Source organism: Notolepis coatsorum, assembly GCF_963971535.1.
Source record: "Notolepis coatsorum genome assembly, chromosome: 4".
Taxonomy (NCBI): domain Eukaryota; kingdom Metazoa; phylum Chordata; class Actinopteri; order Aulopiformes; family Paralepididae; genus Notolepis; species Notolepis coatsorum.
Window position 1 is genome coordinate 74,993,217 of NC_140168.1, and position 16,599 is coordinate 75,009,815.

Sequence of the window (16,599 nt, forward strand, 5' to 3'; positions counted from 1 at the left end):
ACCATATTGACCCTGATAGAAGAGAACACACACTTCAAGTACCATATTGACCCCGATAGAAGAGAACACACACTTCAAGTACCATATTGACCCCAATAGAAGAGAACACACACTTCAAGTACCATATTGACCCTGATAGAAGAGAACACACACTTCAAGTACCATATTGACCCCAATAGAGGAGAACACACACTTCAAGTACCGTATTGACCCCAACAGAAGACCATCCTCATTATAAGACCCCACCCTCGCCTTTTTCATCTTTCATCTTTTTTGAAAATCAAATCTGCTTTTAGCCTATCTGACCAGAATATGACAGTAATACTAACACACTGAATAAAACAAGGTAGGTATATATTTACACGTTTTAAATATGAGTTAGACCCCACCCTCGCCTTTTTCATCTTTCATCTTTTTTGAAAATCAAATCTGCTTTTAGCCTATCTGACCAGAATATGACAGTAATACTAACACACTGAATAAAACAAGGTAGGTATATATTTACACGTTTTAAATATGAGTTATTAACGTTCAGTTAATGTGTTCAGTTAACAGCTTCATGATTAGGGTTGGGCACCGAAAACCGGTTCTAATTAGGAACCGGTTCCTAACTTCCGGTTCTGGAACCGGAAGTAACATATCTGCATTTCGATTCTTAAAAAAGAAAAAAAATCTTATTTTTTTTAACTTTGTTAATTAATACCCTAGTTACAGTACAGCAACCAAATTAAACGGTATCAAGTCAACTGAAAATGTGAATAGTATGGGAAAAAAATTAAAATCTCCTGCGAAATAAGCTGTGACCTGCACCTCAAAGAATCGGAACTGAGAATCGTTCAGAACAGGAATCGATATGGAGAATCGGAATCGGAACCGGAATCGTTCAAATCCAAACGATGCCCAACCCTATTTATGATCCTTGGAGAATCAAGTAATTTTTGTGTTGTCCATGGTGTTATGGCTTTTCTTGAAGGGATACTTTTAGATGTTTATTTTTTCTTCAAACAATCACATTGTGGGGAAAAGTCTCTGAATCTGTGCTTCAGTTCCCCTTCCCTTTCTACAGTAGCAGGCCCTTTTATGGAAATGTTTGGACAAATGTAGAATATTTTGTCAATCGTCTGGTGAAGGAACGATACGATACGGAGTGTGTATACACAGAGGCTTCGACCATGAGAGAAACATAGTTTACATTTTTCAAATAAAATTAAAATGTAATTAAACTGTAGCCTGCTGGTAGGCCTATTGGTCACCATGATGTTAACATGTGAATTATAACTCCTCCTCAGTGCTGACCTTGGTTAACTTGGCCTCACTTTCAACCGTCTGACACCTATGAGCCGGTGGACATAACATTAACATCGCTGTCTCTTGAAGGCTGTAGTGGGCTCAGTTCTAACCTGTTAAGCTGTAGCCCTATTTTCAGAAATTTCGCCTAAAGGTACATGCCTAAGTAAATGGAAGATTGCTCCACTTCTATAAGGTCAATTTGCATGTTCTTGGTATCTAGGAATATCTAGGGACCTGGGGGTATGTATTCCCAGTGTCAGAAATACTGTGTCTGTTACTAGGCTTGAGTAAATTGTAATGAAAAAAAGAGAATATAAATTATGATTTCTTTTTGCATCTGTGCCGGTGAATAACACCATGTTACAATTGTGCTGGGACTGAGTTTGCTCACTGAGCTCATTCAACACCTTCTTGAGATCAAGTGTACAACATATCTAAGCAAATGAATAAAGGGAAGATGATTAAACAGAAGGATTTGTAGATACAGTAATAAATTATAATCCATTTTAATTATAAATTCATATTTGACCTTGAACTTGACAAATCATACATCTATGGATTGGGAAAAGGCTCCTCTTTCCAATGGCAGTGTTAAATCTGGATTCAGTCATTTCCTTGCGGTTTTACGATAAAATTATTTCTTTGATAAATTCTTAAAAACATCAGTAAAAATTAAAATATACACTTTGACTGCTGTTTTGATAGGGTTAAGGTCTTTACTCTTGGCTACATTTGAAAAAGAAACACAACATTAACCTCTTAACATCCAAGGGCCAACATGCGCGACGATTCGCGACGCGCCACTTTGCCGACCTCTAGCGGCTCGGGTGTGCATTTCTTTTAATACAATATATAGAGAATTAAAGCCCTATTTGTTGCCTGTCTATTGCCCTTTCAGACGACAAGATCCGTTCAGCGGTTCTCGAGTTACATGCCGATATGTGAGGCGTGCGCCAAAGTACACGGCAAAGTACACGACTCCTGGGGCTCTAGCTCCGTCAATCATTTGGTGATCCCGAAAAACTTTGGACAGGGTTGTAGCCAATGAGTGTGGCTTTCCAATGATACCCCATGTGGGGATCTAATACGGTCTCTATTGATTGATTTATAAGGGGACCTTACAGCTTAACATAGTGCAAAGCCAGTGATGATATAGGACTCTTGAGATCGCAAGGAATCCAGTGATACCAAACACGTCCTAGCTTTCTGGGAAAGTGGCTAAATATTTCTCCAAAGTCCAACATTCTTTTACCATGTCACCTCCCATATCTACCATGCACAAACTCACTGTTTCAGGTGTGATTTGTGGCAAAAACGCGACACTACACGACTACGTGTCGTGCTGTGTGTTGCACGTGTCCTTTTCTGTAAACGGTTGCATTCATATTTCTGCACATTAGTGTTACTACTATTAATACTGCAGACTGAGAATCGCATATGAGAAGACGACATGCTAAATATTAATAATAGCAAATTGCAATAGTAAAAAGCTATTTCAAAATTGTGTCTGGTAAAACAATCTGTCTGGTCACAGTGGTCAGTGAATTTTTTCATCTACCCGCCACCTTGGCAGGTGAGCCAAAGATATTGGACCCTTTAACCCTTTCACTGCTGCACTACCAAACGGTTAACCCTTTCACTGCGACAATACACAGAAGATTAACCCTTTCACTGCCACACGACAGCCGGCGACCGTCGGTTGTGTGATAGTAAAGGGTTAACCTTCTGTCGTGTGGCAGTGAAAGGGTTAAAGGAACATTTTAACAAGCCACAATGTTATAAATCTAAAATGTTATTTCATCTCATCGCAACCGTTTCACCTCCGCCCCCCACGACTGCGTGATGACATCATCATTAACACTTTGGCTGCCATGGGTTAAATTCATTATCAACCGTAGGTTGCCGGCTCTATTTGTCTATAGAGAAAGTCCCCTTCTTTGCAGGGCTATACATTTTTAAATTCTATTGCTACATTGCCATTATTAGGGCCCATTCAAAGTCCTATATGTATTGTTCATTGTGTAGCAACGTTAAACTTTTTCATTCACATATTCATAGTAAAGTATGGTCTATAAGTATGTTTTCATCTCTTTCTGCAGCTTTCTCCAGAACGTGATCTATAGCCCCAAATACATTATATTGATGATGCAATACAGTTTTATGGCAATCAGCGCGATATAAAAAATTCCAACTAGACGTACTTCTAGAAGTTACTACACGTCATCTGATGTTGACCGGATGGGCTAGGGGGCGTTTATAATTCTGTGGGCAGCGTTATACCAATCATCTAATGTGGGTCAAATGTTGATAATAGCAGTTAGTATCGAAGACGGTAATTTTACACGCTAAAACTCACCCCAGTCTCCGCGCGCCGTTGGGCGATCATCGTAGAGTAGAAATTTTACCATTATGGGATGTCGATTTACCCGGTCCATCTCCAGCTTGTATAATGGTATATACGTCCAAATCATGTTGTTTATCGAGTTATTGGCAATCGATCGCTATGTAGTGTGTCGAGATCGAGTCCCGGGACCTATATCGAGTGCCCGGAAGTAATACGGCCGGCCAGCACAACCTCTACGGCACTTCCTGTTAAGCGATTGCGCCGATCGGCCACCAGATGGCGCTCCTGAACCGCCAGAGAGCTCAGTGGGTCCTCCTGGTGGATCTCAGGCCAGCGGAGGGGAAATATGAATCCGGTCCCAGATTTTTGAAATATTGATATCAAAGACGCTGTAAAGCGTCTTCGGCAACTTGAGCATGGCCGGGAATGACGTGTTTAGGCGTTTTCCGGCAGCCAAAGTGTTAACACATTGGTCGCCAAAAACGACTTACGCCGTTTTTGCCCACCATGCGTTGAACGCCAACAACGGCGTACGCCGTTTTTGGGATCAATATTTCATTTTTTCGCCATGGCATTCATAATTCATCCAGCCAACCTCCGGACTCCAGCGGGACCCTGTATGAGATTGCAACGCCTCAATACCGCCGCCTGGTGGATGGTCGGGCGAGTTACACTCTCGCCAAAACCGGAAGTGCCGATCGGTGCGTCGAGGAAATCCCTCCGGCAGTCACATCTTGTTACGGGACTCCAGACAAACACTAGTGCATTTGGATCGCTTCCATGACGCAATAATCGATATGATTTTGGTGTTTATTGCGCCATACAAACCGGAAATGGATGTAGGAGATCGGCGTCAAATAATTGGGATCTTTCTCCTCCAGTCTCATCGGCGCACGGTAAGAGGACACTAACGTTATTTTCAGCCCGATTGTTTATTCATTTCACTGCAAACCATTTGATCAACGTATCAACCCATAGTAAATAAAGCCGTTACTGACGATCAAGGAATTATAAACGACCCCCCCCCCCTTTCCTTCACGCATGATGAAGCATAATGTATACCGATCATATACATTTGAATTTTTGAATATAGCGTGTATAGGAAAGTAACGCCAATCGATAATCTATATATGCTTCAGGGCCTATAACTACTGTTTTTGGAATTACAGCAGAAAAGATTAAAAACATACTTATATTCTCGATGCTAGTAACACAACAATGTATGAATGAAAAAATATAACGTTCCCACATCCTGAACGATAGATAATCGATGTTGAATGGGCCATAGTAATGTCAATATAGCAATACAATTAAAAAAGTTATAGCCCTGCAAAGAAGGTAAACATCTCCATAGGCTTTCAACGGTGGCAGACTGGCTATATTGATGGATGAGACTAACACTGGATTGTGAGTAACTGAACACCGGTCTGGCTGAAGTTATGAAGTCAGATGCGGTGTGTGCGAGGGTCTGAAATGCTAGCGTAATAATAATACGAGTCATGGTTATGAGACACTTGTGCTAGCTGCCTTTGGGGATCAAATGCATTAAAGGGATAGCTTATTTTCTCTTCTTTTTATAGATTTTTGGAACCCTACACCTTTCTGCAACTTACCAATGATGGTGTTGATCAATAGAGTCCTTCCTCAGCACAATCCACTGTCCCTCATACTAGCTCTGACTAGTTAGCCACAAACATTTTAAAATTAAAATTTGTATTTGAAGGATAAACCCCTTGAGATATGCCATCTCGTTTTCGAGGGGGTCCTTAACATAAAATACAAAACATACAATACAATACATAACAAAACAATACACAGGACAAACCATAACACAAACCAATGCAAAGTTGTCGAGCTCCTGTCTGTACAAGCTGACTGAAGCTCATTGAAATCTACTCGGTACATTTCAGTCGGAGACTCTGTCGGCTTGTTCAGACAAAAGCTTGACCCCATTGACTTTGTATTTGTTTGTGACTTAACTATCCAGAGCTAGGAACAGCATGGATTATGCTAAGAAAGGACTCTACCGATCAACAACGCCATTGGTGAGTGAGAAATAGGACCAAGGGTCCAAAATGGAGGGAGTGGGGAGCCTTTTTGGACCCCCATCTGGGGCTTGAAGGCCTGATGATGAGGTACATGCAGAGGAACTTACACTAAGTTGCCAAGTGATGCAAGATTGAGATTGAGTTGCTGTTGTTGTTGTTGTTGCTGCTGCTGCTGCTGTTGCTGCTGTTGTTGTTGTTGTTGTTGTTGTTGCTGTTGCTGGGATACTGACTGCTGTTGCCATGTGGACATGTTGCTTGGCAACAGGCCGCCAGGTGATGCCAGGGCGTGTAAGGCAGTGATGTCGGCGCTGGTCAGCTGGTACTCTGGGAGAGACAACAGAGGAATGAAAACACCACATTAACACTATGATCGCCGCGGACGAGTTTTCACGTCATTCCGAGCCATGCTCATTCTGCCGAAGACGCCGTAACTCGTCTTTGATGTCAATATTTCAAAAATCTGTCATCGAAATCATATTTCCTTTCCGGAGCCCTGAGACACACTGCTGATCTCCTCTCAACTCTCTAGCGGTTCAAGAGCGCCATCTGGTGGCCGATCGGCAGATCGCCAACCGGAAATTAACCTTTGAACCGGTAGTGCTCATCCATATGTGGTCCGGGTACTCGCTATCGTTAGAGAGACTCCGTATTGACACAGTGAACATCGATCGGTGCAAATAACTCAAAAAAACAACATGATTTGGACGTATATACTATTATACAACCTGGAAATGGATCGGGCATTTCTCCATCCCATAATAGAAAAAATTCTGTTCCACGCTCATCTGCCAGCGGCGTGAGGAAGCCACGGTAAGATTCAGCGTTATTTTCTAACGTCTTCTATACTAACTGATCTGATGAACATATGACCCACTCTGGATGAATCATCTAACGCTGCCCACGGAATTATAAATGATCCCCCGCCCATCCGGTCATCATCAGATGATGCGTAGAAACTTCTAGAACCACGTCCAGTTGAAACTTTTTATCTCGCACAGATTCCTACCAAACTGTATTTGATCATCAATATAATGCATTTAGGGCTATAAATCACGTTCTGAAGAAAGCTGCAGAAAACGATAAAAACATACTTATACTTTAGACCATATTTTAGTATGAATATGTGAATGAAAAAGTTTAACGTTGCTACACCCTGAACAATACATATAGGACATTGAATGGGCCATAATAATGGCAATTTAGCAATAGAATTTAAAAAGTTATAGCCCTGCAAAGAAGGGGAACTTCTCCATAGACAAATAGAGCTGGCGAGGGATGGTCAATTATGAATTTAACCCATGGCGATTAAAGTGTTAACTCATTCAGCGCCGGAGCTTAATCTGCGAGATGACGCTAGTACGCCACCGCTGTAAGTCAATGGGGGCACTGCAAGATTTGCGAGTGCTTAAAATATATCTTAAATTATAGCTATGGGTCTAATACACCTGTCGATTATCAGTGAGTTGCTTCCAGTCAACATGTACAAAACGGATTGTTTTTTCATCGGTACATTTCCGTTTTATACCGTTTTGAATATGAGTATAACTTTGGGTGCTTCTGAGTAATTCCAGAGAAAGTGGCGATAATAGCGTTTTTAGTGGAATACACTAAACAGTAATTTTTCACCTGATTATCAAATCTTCCTGAAATCAACGCTAGATTATCATTATTATCCTTCCTCGTGCATACATGAAATGGCCATCGTAGCGCGGCGCTCTCCCCCCCCCACCTCCTGCACCCAACGGCACACAGCCACACACACACAGACAGCTTCGATCGTGGTAGAAAGAAATATCATATCAATGCAAGATTTTATATATAGAGTCCTTACCTGGTCTCTGATGTAATGCAAAAAAAGAATCCAATTATCTGATCGCCATTCCAGTTATCCACAGTGATCATGTCCCTGACATTACCGAGAGTTACACATGAACGGGCGGGCGGGGTTAGTGTACCATGCCATCGTTGTAAAGGCCTACCTCGCCTGAGTATTTAAACCCCGCCCGCACGGCTGAGATCGGCCCTGAAAAGAAACTACACCATTTCTAATAGAGTGCAATACCGGCTGGAAGGCGTAGGCGGTGGTATTTGCCCTTTTGCAAGCTCAGACCCATTCCCAATGAGGCTGGATGGATGAAAATTAATGGATATAGCTAATAAAAGAAATAACAATTAAAACCCTCGTGATTGGCGCTGAACGGTTGGCGAGTTAACCCGACTTTACTCGTGACTGGCATTGAATGAGTCCAGATCCTCCAGATGTATTTTAATCCCTTAAAGATCCACTCCAGATGTATTTTAAACCTTAAAGATCCACTCCAGGTGTATTTTAAACCCTTAAAGATCCACTCCAGATGTATTTTAAACCCTTAAAGATCCACTCCAGGTGTATTTTAAACCCTTAAAGATCCTCCAGGTGTATTTTAAACCCTTAAAGATCCACTCCAGGTGTATTTTAAACCCTTAAAGATCCTCCAGGTGTATTTTAAACCCATAAAGATCCACTCCAGGTGTATTTTAAACCCTTAAAGGTCCACTCCAGGTGTATTTTAAACCCTTAACACTTTCCGTGCCAGCAGGGGGAGCCAAAAATAGCGATTGAGTGCCAGCGCTGTAGTCAATGGGAGGGCGATCATATTTGCGAACGCATAAACTATATCTTAAATTATGGCTATGTGTCTGTCGTGTATGTTGTCTATTTACACAACTACATAATACAAGAATCACGGAGATGTTGATAGCGTTGAACCCATGGCTTTAATGACGTACCCCCAACCCTGCAGTACATTTATGTAGTTGTAGTTTTGATCACTTCCGGCCATTTTGAATGCGCATCTACAGCGATCAAGAACATTGAGTCTTTGAATGGTCCTGCGAAATCAAGGTGTACTCGCTGCCACGGTGATGATGGCCATTCCCATGGATGTAGAGCAGCCTGTGGTGGTGCATTCTGCATCTTCTGACATCCGGGGCAGCTCTTTGCCATGTCCTCGATTTGCTTATCGATTCCTGGCCACCAGGTGTCCTTCATGTAATGCTTCCAACACTCTGGTGCGCAGCTTGGACGGAATCACTACTCGTGAACCACACATCAGCGTTCCCTGGCACACTGACAGTTGCTCTCTCCTCGCTGAGAATGCTGGATATATTGAGTTACCGTGTCGTGGCCACCCCTTCACAGTGATGTCATAGATCTGTGACAGTGTGGGGTCGTTGCGTGTCTCTCTTTGGATGAGAGCGTTGGTCACTGGCAGCTGGTTGACGATTGTGGTGTGAAACACCTCTGCTGGGTCTACAGCTGCGGCTGTCTCTGCGGTTTGCAGGGGTAGACGTGACAGTCCGTCAGCATTCCCATGCTGTTTCGTCCCCTTGAACTCGATGTCATACTGATGTGCCCCCAGGAAGAGTGACCACCGCTGTAGCCGCTGCGCCGTCATTATCGGAACGCCTTTCCGGGGATTGAAGATAGATATGAGAGGCTGATGGTCTGTCAGAAGCGTGAACTTTTGACCATACAGGTAGTGGTTAAACTTCTTGACCCCCCATACGAGACTGAGGGCCTCTCGGTCAATTTGAGCGTAGTTGCGCTCAGCTTTAGTCAATGATCTTGAGGCGAAGGCTATTGGCTTCTCTGAGCCATCTGGAAATGTATGTGACAACACCGCTCCAATGCCATAAGGTGAGGCATCACATGCTAATTTAATGGGTAAAGACGGATTGAAGTGAGCGAGCACCTGTTCTGACGTGATGAGACTCTTAGACTCCTGAAAAGCCTTCTTGCAGCTGTCAGTCCACTTCCAGTGTGTTCCTGCCTGCAGCAGCGTGTTCAGAGGGTGCAGCACAGTTGATAGATTGGGTAAAAACTTGTGGTAGTAGTTTACAAGTCCAAGGTAAGAACGGAGCTGAGACACATTCTCTGGTGGTGGTGCTTTAAGCACAGCTTCAATCTTGTCCTGAGATTTGTGTAGGCCGTTCTTGTTGATCACATGTCCGCAGTAGGATATTTCCTTTTTGAAAAACTCACATTTTGGTTGGTTAGCTCGAAGTCCATATTCATGCAGCCTTGTGAGCACCTGTTCCAGGTTTGATAGATGCTCCTGATCATCCTTGCCGGTGACAAGAATGTCGTCAAGGTAACACTGTGTACCTGGGACTCCTTGTAGTACCTGGTCCATTGTCCTCTGCCAGATAGCTGGGGCTGAAGCTATACCAAACACAAGGCGGTTGTATTGGTAAAGGCCTTTGTGTGTGTTGATAGTCAGATACGGCTTTGATGAATCCTCAACCTCCATCTGAAGGTAAGCTTGAGCCAGGTCAATTTTAGTGAAACGTTCCCCTCCTGACAGGGAGGCGAAGATGTCCTCTATACGGGGCAGAGGATACTGTACGGTGTGGAGCACTGCATTTACAGTTACTTTAAAGTCCCCACAAATGCGCACTTTACTTTGACTTCCTGGCTTTGTGTCTGTGTTTTTCTTCATTACTGGGACTATGGGCGTTGCCCATTCACTCCACTCCACCTTGGACAGCACTCCTGTCTGTTCCAAGCTTTTCAACTCCGCTTCTACTGCGGGGCGGATTGCATAAGGCACGGGCCGGGCTTTATGAAATTTCGGGCTTGCATTCTCCTCTATCTCAATCGTTGCCTTTATACCTTTTAGTGTTCCCAGTTCCTTCCTGAACACTTCATGTGCCTCTGCGAGTATCTTTGACAGTCTCCCAGACGTGGCGTTCTTCTCATCTCCTGCTGACACACACAAAGATTTAACAGCCAGTCCAGTTTAATTTTTCTGAGCCACTCACGGCCAAACAGCGGAGGACCCCCATTTGGTATAACATACATGTCCAGCTCCTTAGTTTTGTCTTTGTATTTCACTGTGACCCGTATTTTCCCTTTTGGAGCTACATTTTCTCCGGTGTAAGTCTTCAGCAACACCTTTGTAATTTTCAGAGCTATCTGTGGATACAGTCTTTTGTAGTCGTTCTCATAAATCACTGATAAGGCGGAGCCTGTGTCCAACTCCATTTTGAGTCTCGCTCCTGCCACTTCTGGAGTGATCCATATTATTTTACATGCTGACTTATAGGGAGGTCACTGGGGCGGGGCCTGGTCAAGTGCAAGGGTTTTTGTTTTCGTTCATGTAGTACAATAGGTACTGGAGATGAGGTATATCTCGATAGGCGAAAGAGCGAGACGCTCAGCCAGTACTCATATAACTAGGTTATATACATAACCTATCGTTTGCAGTCAACATTGTCGAAACGGATAGTTTTTTTAATCGGTTCATTTCCGTTTTATACCATTTTGAAAAACGCTCGTTTTTTTAAACTTCCAGAAAAAAAATTAAGATTCCTAGATAATAGCTCTTTAGTGGAATACACAAAACACGTTGTCATTTTTCGGCCTATTTATGAATCGTTTTCAAATAAACACTAGATTATCGATAGTATAGGTGTACTACTTATGCACGCTAGAGAAGCGGGCTGAAAAATCGATTATCTTATTTCCTGATCAGCACACACACACTCACAGCCACACACACGGGACACGCTGATATATAGGTGAAAAGAGCTCTGATTATCCCAAGACTGGTAAAATAGATTCCTTACCTCAGATCAGATGTTCTCCAAAAAGATTATTCCAATTCCTGATCGCCATTCCAAATATCGATCGCGTTTATTGATCCAACGCTGGGTACTGGAAATACATAATCCACGCTGTTCTGAGGGTGGGCAATGACTGGGATCGTCTCCGGTTACATGCCTGACAAGTAAAATGTGGATTCCAGACTCTTTTTTTCCCATCCATTTCATTCAGTCCAATCCAATGGGGTGCAATACCATCCAGAGAGACGATAGGGGGCCGTATTTTCCCTGCTCAGACAGATCCCCACTGGTAACGTGAAGCTAGATTGATGAAAAATTAATGGAAATCGATAATAAAAAAAACAACAATTAAAAACAAGATTTCTCGTCGGTTGGCACTCAACGTATGGCATGAACTAACGAGATTTCTCATGGCTGGCACTCAAAGTGTTAAAGATCCACTCCAGGTGTATTTTAAACCCTTAAAGATTTCCTCCAGATGTATTTTAAACCCTTAAAGATCCCCTCCAGGTGTATTTTAAACCCTTAAGATTTCCTCCAGATGTATTTGAAACCATTAAAGATCCCCTCCGGATGTATTTTAAACCCTTAAAATGTTCTATATTCAATAACAATTTGTATGAATGTGTTTTTACCACCACATTGTTGTGGTAAACTAGTGAAAATGTCTTAGCAGCATCTCTACACCTTTACCCTCATTGAGATGCAAGGATCTATGTATATATATAATATCGGTATGCAAATTAGGCAACAAGCACCCATTGAGTTACCACATATTGGCCCATGCTAGATTCAACCTATTAGTGACATCACACATGCATCTCAGATTTCACAAGTTCAGTCAAAACCAGAAGATCACAAGTTCAGTCAAATCAGAACATCAAGTTCAGCGTATTTCCCATAATGTTGGCGTTGTGGTGACTCACTTATCACGCACAATTGGTGCAGACATTCACTGGACTTTAGGAGCGGAGTGAGGGCTCCTTTAAGACTCGGGATTCTGGGAATGGGGTGTGTATTTTGTAACTTACATATGTCAGTTGTCAGCTGGCTGCTGTCACTAGTACGAGGAGTAACATTAACGTCTCTGCACTCTGTTGGATGTATATAATTTATGTTGGGAAGTAAAAGGAAAGACTCGACTACCGTCTCCCATTTCATCCTTTCTTGGGCTCCCACAGCGTGTTCCTTTAAAATCCTTTGTGGACTCAACTGGTCATTGGTTCCAGGCCTTATTGATTCTTTTAGATGGTTCAGTCACACGTACATCGTTTGATGCAGATTTTACAGTATGGACTTTTCTGATCAAATGGCCCAAATGCTGTATAAAGGCAAAATTACTGGCAAACAGGGAAGGAAAACATTGTTAATTTTCACAATAGGTGGGAGAATAAAGGAACTGGAGCTTCGCTGTTTTTCTCTCAAACCCTTGAGACGTCTATGAAACATACCGGACCAATAGATTGATGTTATAAAGGATTATTACACCTGAAAACACCCTCAGGTCACCTGTGTTATAAGCGGTGGCCATGGCTGAGAAGGGCAGGCCCTGCGCCAGGAGACTGGGCGTGGTCACTGACACCACAGGCGTGGTGAGGCTCTGTGACACCTGGACCCCTGCTGCTGCCAAGCGCTGGGCATTCTGCATGAGAGAGAGAGAGAGAGAGAGAGAGAGAGATGGAGGGGGGGAGAGAGAGAGAGAGAGGGGGGGGAGAGAGGAGAGAGGGGAGAGGGGGGGGAGAGATAGGTGGGGGAGAGAGGAGAGAGAGGGGGCGAGAGGGGAGAGAGAAAGGAGAGAGAGAGAGGGGGGAGAGAGAGAGAGGGAGGGGGGAGAGAGAGGCGGAGAGAGAGGGGATAGACAGGGAGAGAGAGAGGAGATAGAGCGGAGATAGAGAGAGAGAGAGGGGGGGGAGAGAGGGGATATATAGACAGGGAAAGAGAGGAGAGAGAGAGATAAGGAGAGAGAGGGGGAAGAGAGAGAAAGGGAGAAAGAGGGAGAAAGAGGGAGAGAAAGAGAGGAGAGAGAAAAAGAACAACACAAGATCAGTCACTAAGGAACATACTTCATGACTGAGTAGATCAAATCGATAACAAAATTAATTTGCTTCAAAAGGAATGTGAGTTTTGGTCATGCTTGAAATGATAAAAGTGGTTATGATTCGGATTCATAATCACATAACCAGGTCATAATCACATAACCAGGTCATTGTCACATAACTAGGTTGTAAACATTTAATATATTCTGTGGATACAACTGTGGTGTCAGGGAGGAGGCAGTTTGTGACATGCGCCAAAAGAACAAAAACATAGTTTCCTGTGTTTGAGTGACGACTAAACGTAAGGTATGATGCTCTCTATTAAAGGAACATGCCAACATTATGGTAAATGGTAAACAGTCTTCTCCAGTCAGACAAGAAGATAGATACCACTTTCCTCTCTGTGCGTTCAGTAGCAAGCTATCTGGCTGAAGGATAGCCTAGCTTAGCACAAATTAATGGAAGTAGATACGGACCACTAGCCTAGCTTAAGACTCTGGTAGAGGTGTTTTTGGCCAACAGTAAGGCTAGCTGGTCCGTATCTATCTTCTTGTCTGACTCTGCTTCTAAGTGCATTTGCCATAATGTTGGAGTGTTCCTTTAAAGGACTCCCCAGCGTGGTCAGAATGAGAGTCAGCATGGAGTTGACATGAACAAACAGCCATGCTTTTCACGGTGCTCCGTGCCACAAGGTCATGACAACAGACGCCCATGCTTTCAACTGGTGACATACGATGGAGAAGATAAAACCCGGCTCAAAACGTAGAAGGAATCACGCAAAGGCTGTGTTAAAGAGCCAATGTTGCCAAAGTACCACTAGAAAATCTTTGCAGACTGAAAGTTAAGGGATTTAGCTGACTAGTCGAATTGTGTATTTAATTGAATCTGTAAAATACATTTTCTTACATTATTGTCTTCTGGGGGGCATGAGAATACGTTCCTAAATCGAATCGAGTGCTTATTTAACACATATTAGATATATCTGATCTCAGAACTATATACATATATCTGATCTCAGAAATATATACATATATCTGATCTCAGAACTATACATATATCTGATCTCATCTATATACATATATCTGATATCAGAACTATATTCATATATCTGATCTCAGATTATATACATATATCTGACTCAGAACTATATATATATATCTGATCTAATTGGGGATGTCCGATATTATCGGCCTACCGATAATATTGGCATTAAAATGTCGGAAATTATCGGTATCGGTTTAAAAATAAAATCACTTTTTTCTTTTTTTTACATTTATTTCACCTTTATTTACCCAGGCAAGCAAGTAAGAACAAATTCTGATTTTATTTATTGTCAAAAGTATGCATAATGTTGTGTTAATTCCATGACAAGAAATATGTAATGTTAATTACCTGAAATTATTCCGTTTTTGGGGGGGGGGGGGGGGGGGAACCCTGCATATATCGGTATCAGTTGATATCGGTTGATATCGGTATCGGAAATTAAGAGTTGGACAATATCGGTATATCGGTATCGGTAAAAAAGCCAATATCGAGCATCCCTAGATCTAATCTATATACCGGTACATATATCTGATTCTGATCTCAGAACTATATTCATATATCTGACTCAGAACTATATATATATATCTGATCTCAGAACTATATTCATATATCTGATTTTAGGACTATATGGAAACTAGGGGTGGGGGGTGGGGGGAAATCCCTACAGCAAGTATTGATATTAAAAACATCTTTTTGCTTGATAATCCTGTTTTACTGCAATACAAATTATTGGAATGAGGTGAACAGAAAATCATATCTTATTAGATAAAACAGATTATGTATAGATATTTTTATTGCTGATGTTAACAACGTTTTCTGTTGAGGACATAATTTGCAGTGGAAAAAAGGTAATAAATTGCAATACAACGCAATATGGAAACACACAATCATGAGTTTTATGAGGACATGCAGTCAGAGGTACAACCATGAACTCAAGATTATCCCAAAAAATGCTAGTGGACCAAGTTAAATTTTTTGGTCTCATGAAGGCATTGGAACCATGCTTATGTAGGGGGGAAGTCGATGATCATCAACTCATGCAACTGATCTGATTGACATGGGAGAGAGAATTCACCTCGTTGACCAATTCCAGCTCTTCCTCGGTCTGTGAAAAGGGGGCGGGAACAAAGAAGATTACCGGTACAACTTAGGGATCTCGGAACTACACTGTGTTACAAGACACGTGCAACACGGTCTCATCGGAAAGCGTAAATAAAGTACTCACCGACCACAGGAAGAAAGGTACATAATGCCACCCCTTCCTGTGTTGCAACGGTGATTCAGGACAACTCTTTTCCTCCAACCCTCCCTCCCGCGGGTGTTCTGCGCCGGGAACATGGTACACATACGTCTGTCTCAAGACTTTTAGTCCTGCATGTATCAACAAATCCGCATGTTGGTGTGAATTTATGTGTGTGCCATTATTACTATCAACTGTAATAATTGTGGAATATTACTAAAATGAGCTGTATGTGTATGAACCAAGCATCTCACTGTAATGTACCTGTACTTTATTCGTGACAATAAACTACTACTACTACTACTACTACTACTACTACTACTAATGTACGTTATGTTATAGCCATAAGTAATATATATTTGAACCAATATAGTTGAACCAACAACCATTGCAGTCGCAGCTGAAATTTACTTTTTTTAAATATGTATGTTGATTATGTTCTTATTTGTAATATGAACACATGTTATATTTTTTGATACAACACGTAAATATAGTACATGGCTATAACACAACGTGCATTATGTACCTTTTTTCCTGTGGTCGATTAGTACTTTATTTACATATTGTGACATTTGGGGTTTTTGCTCTCACCTGGGAGCAAAAGCCCTGGCGTTGCCCCGTGGTAAATCACCTATCCTTCTGTCCTGATTGATGCCTGCTGTCACTGTGTCTTGTTTGCCCTCCTTCATATGTTCCCCTGGTATGCTGTTCACATTGTCAGTCGATCACTGATCACCTATGTGAGTACTCTTGCCAGAAGCATTTCCTATCGCTCCCGTTTGGAGGATACGTGTCATACCGCAGTTCGGTATCGTGCTTAGCCTTATTGTATTCGTGTTAATTCTTGAGTGTATGTACCTTTTTGATGTGTGCGTTGCAACATCGTCCGCCGTTTATCTGATTGTTTATTCTGTTTTTGGAGACTGACTGTCTCCCATTTCCTTTCCCCTGTTTAAAGTGTTTATTTTTCGTAGTGACTTTTGCAGAATT

At 42.2% G+C, this 16,599-nt stretch overlaps 1 protein-coding gene across 2 annotated transcripts in view; it reads right to left on the reverse strand.

Annotated features, from left to right (window-relative positions):
- LOC311227787 (myocyte-specific enhancer factor 2D homolog) overlaps positions 1-16,599 on the reverse strand; it is a 125,675-nt gene that overhangs the window by 13,080 nt on the left and 95,996 nt on the right. For both annotated transcript variants that reach the window (XM_084313597.1, XM_084313596.1), the window contains exons 8-9: positions 12,799-12,931; positions 5,790-6,006 (exon numbers count right to left, since the gene is read on the reverse strand). In XM_084313597.1, the coding sequence (XP_084169723.1) occupies positions 5,790-6,006; positions 12,799-12,931 (350 nt within the window). The remainder of the gene's footprint in view (positions 1-5,789; positions 6,007-12,798; positions 12,932-16,599) is intronic.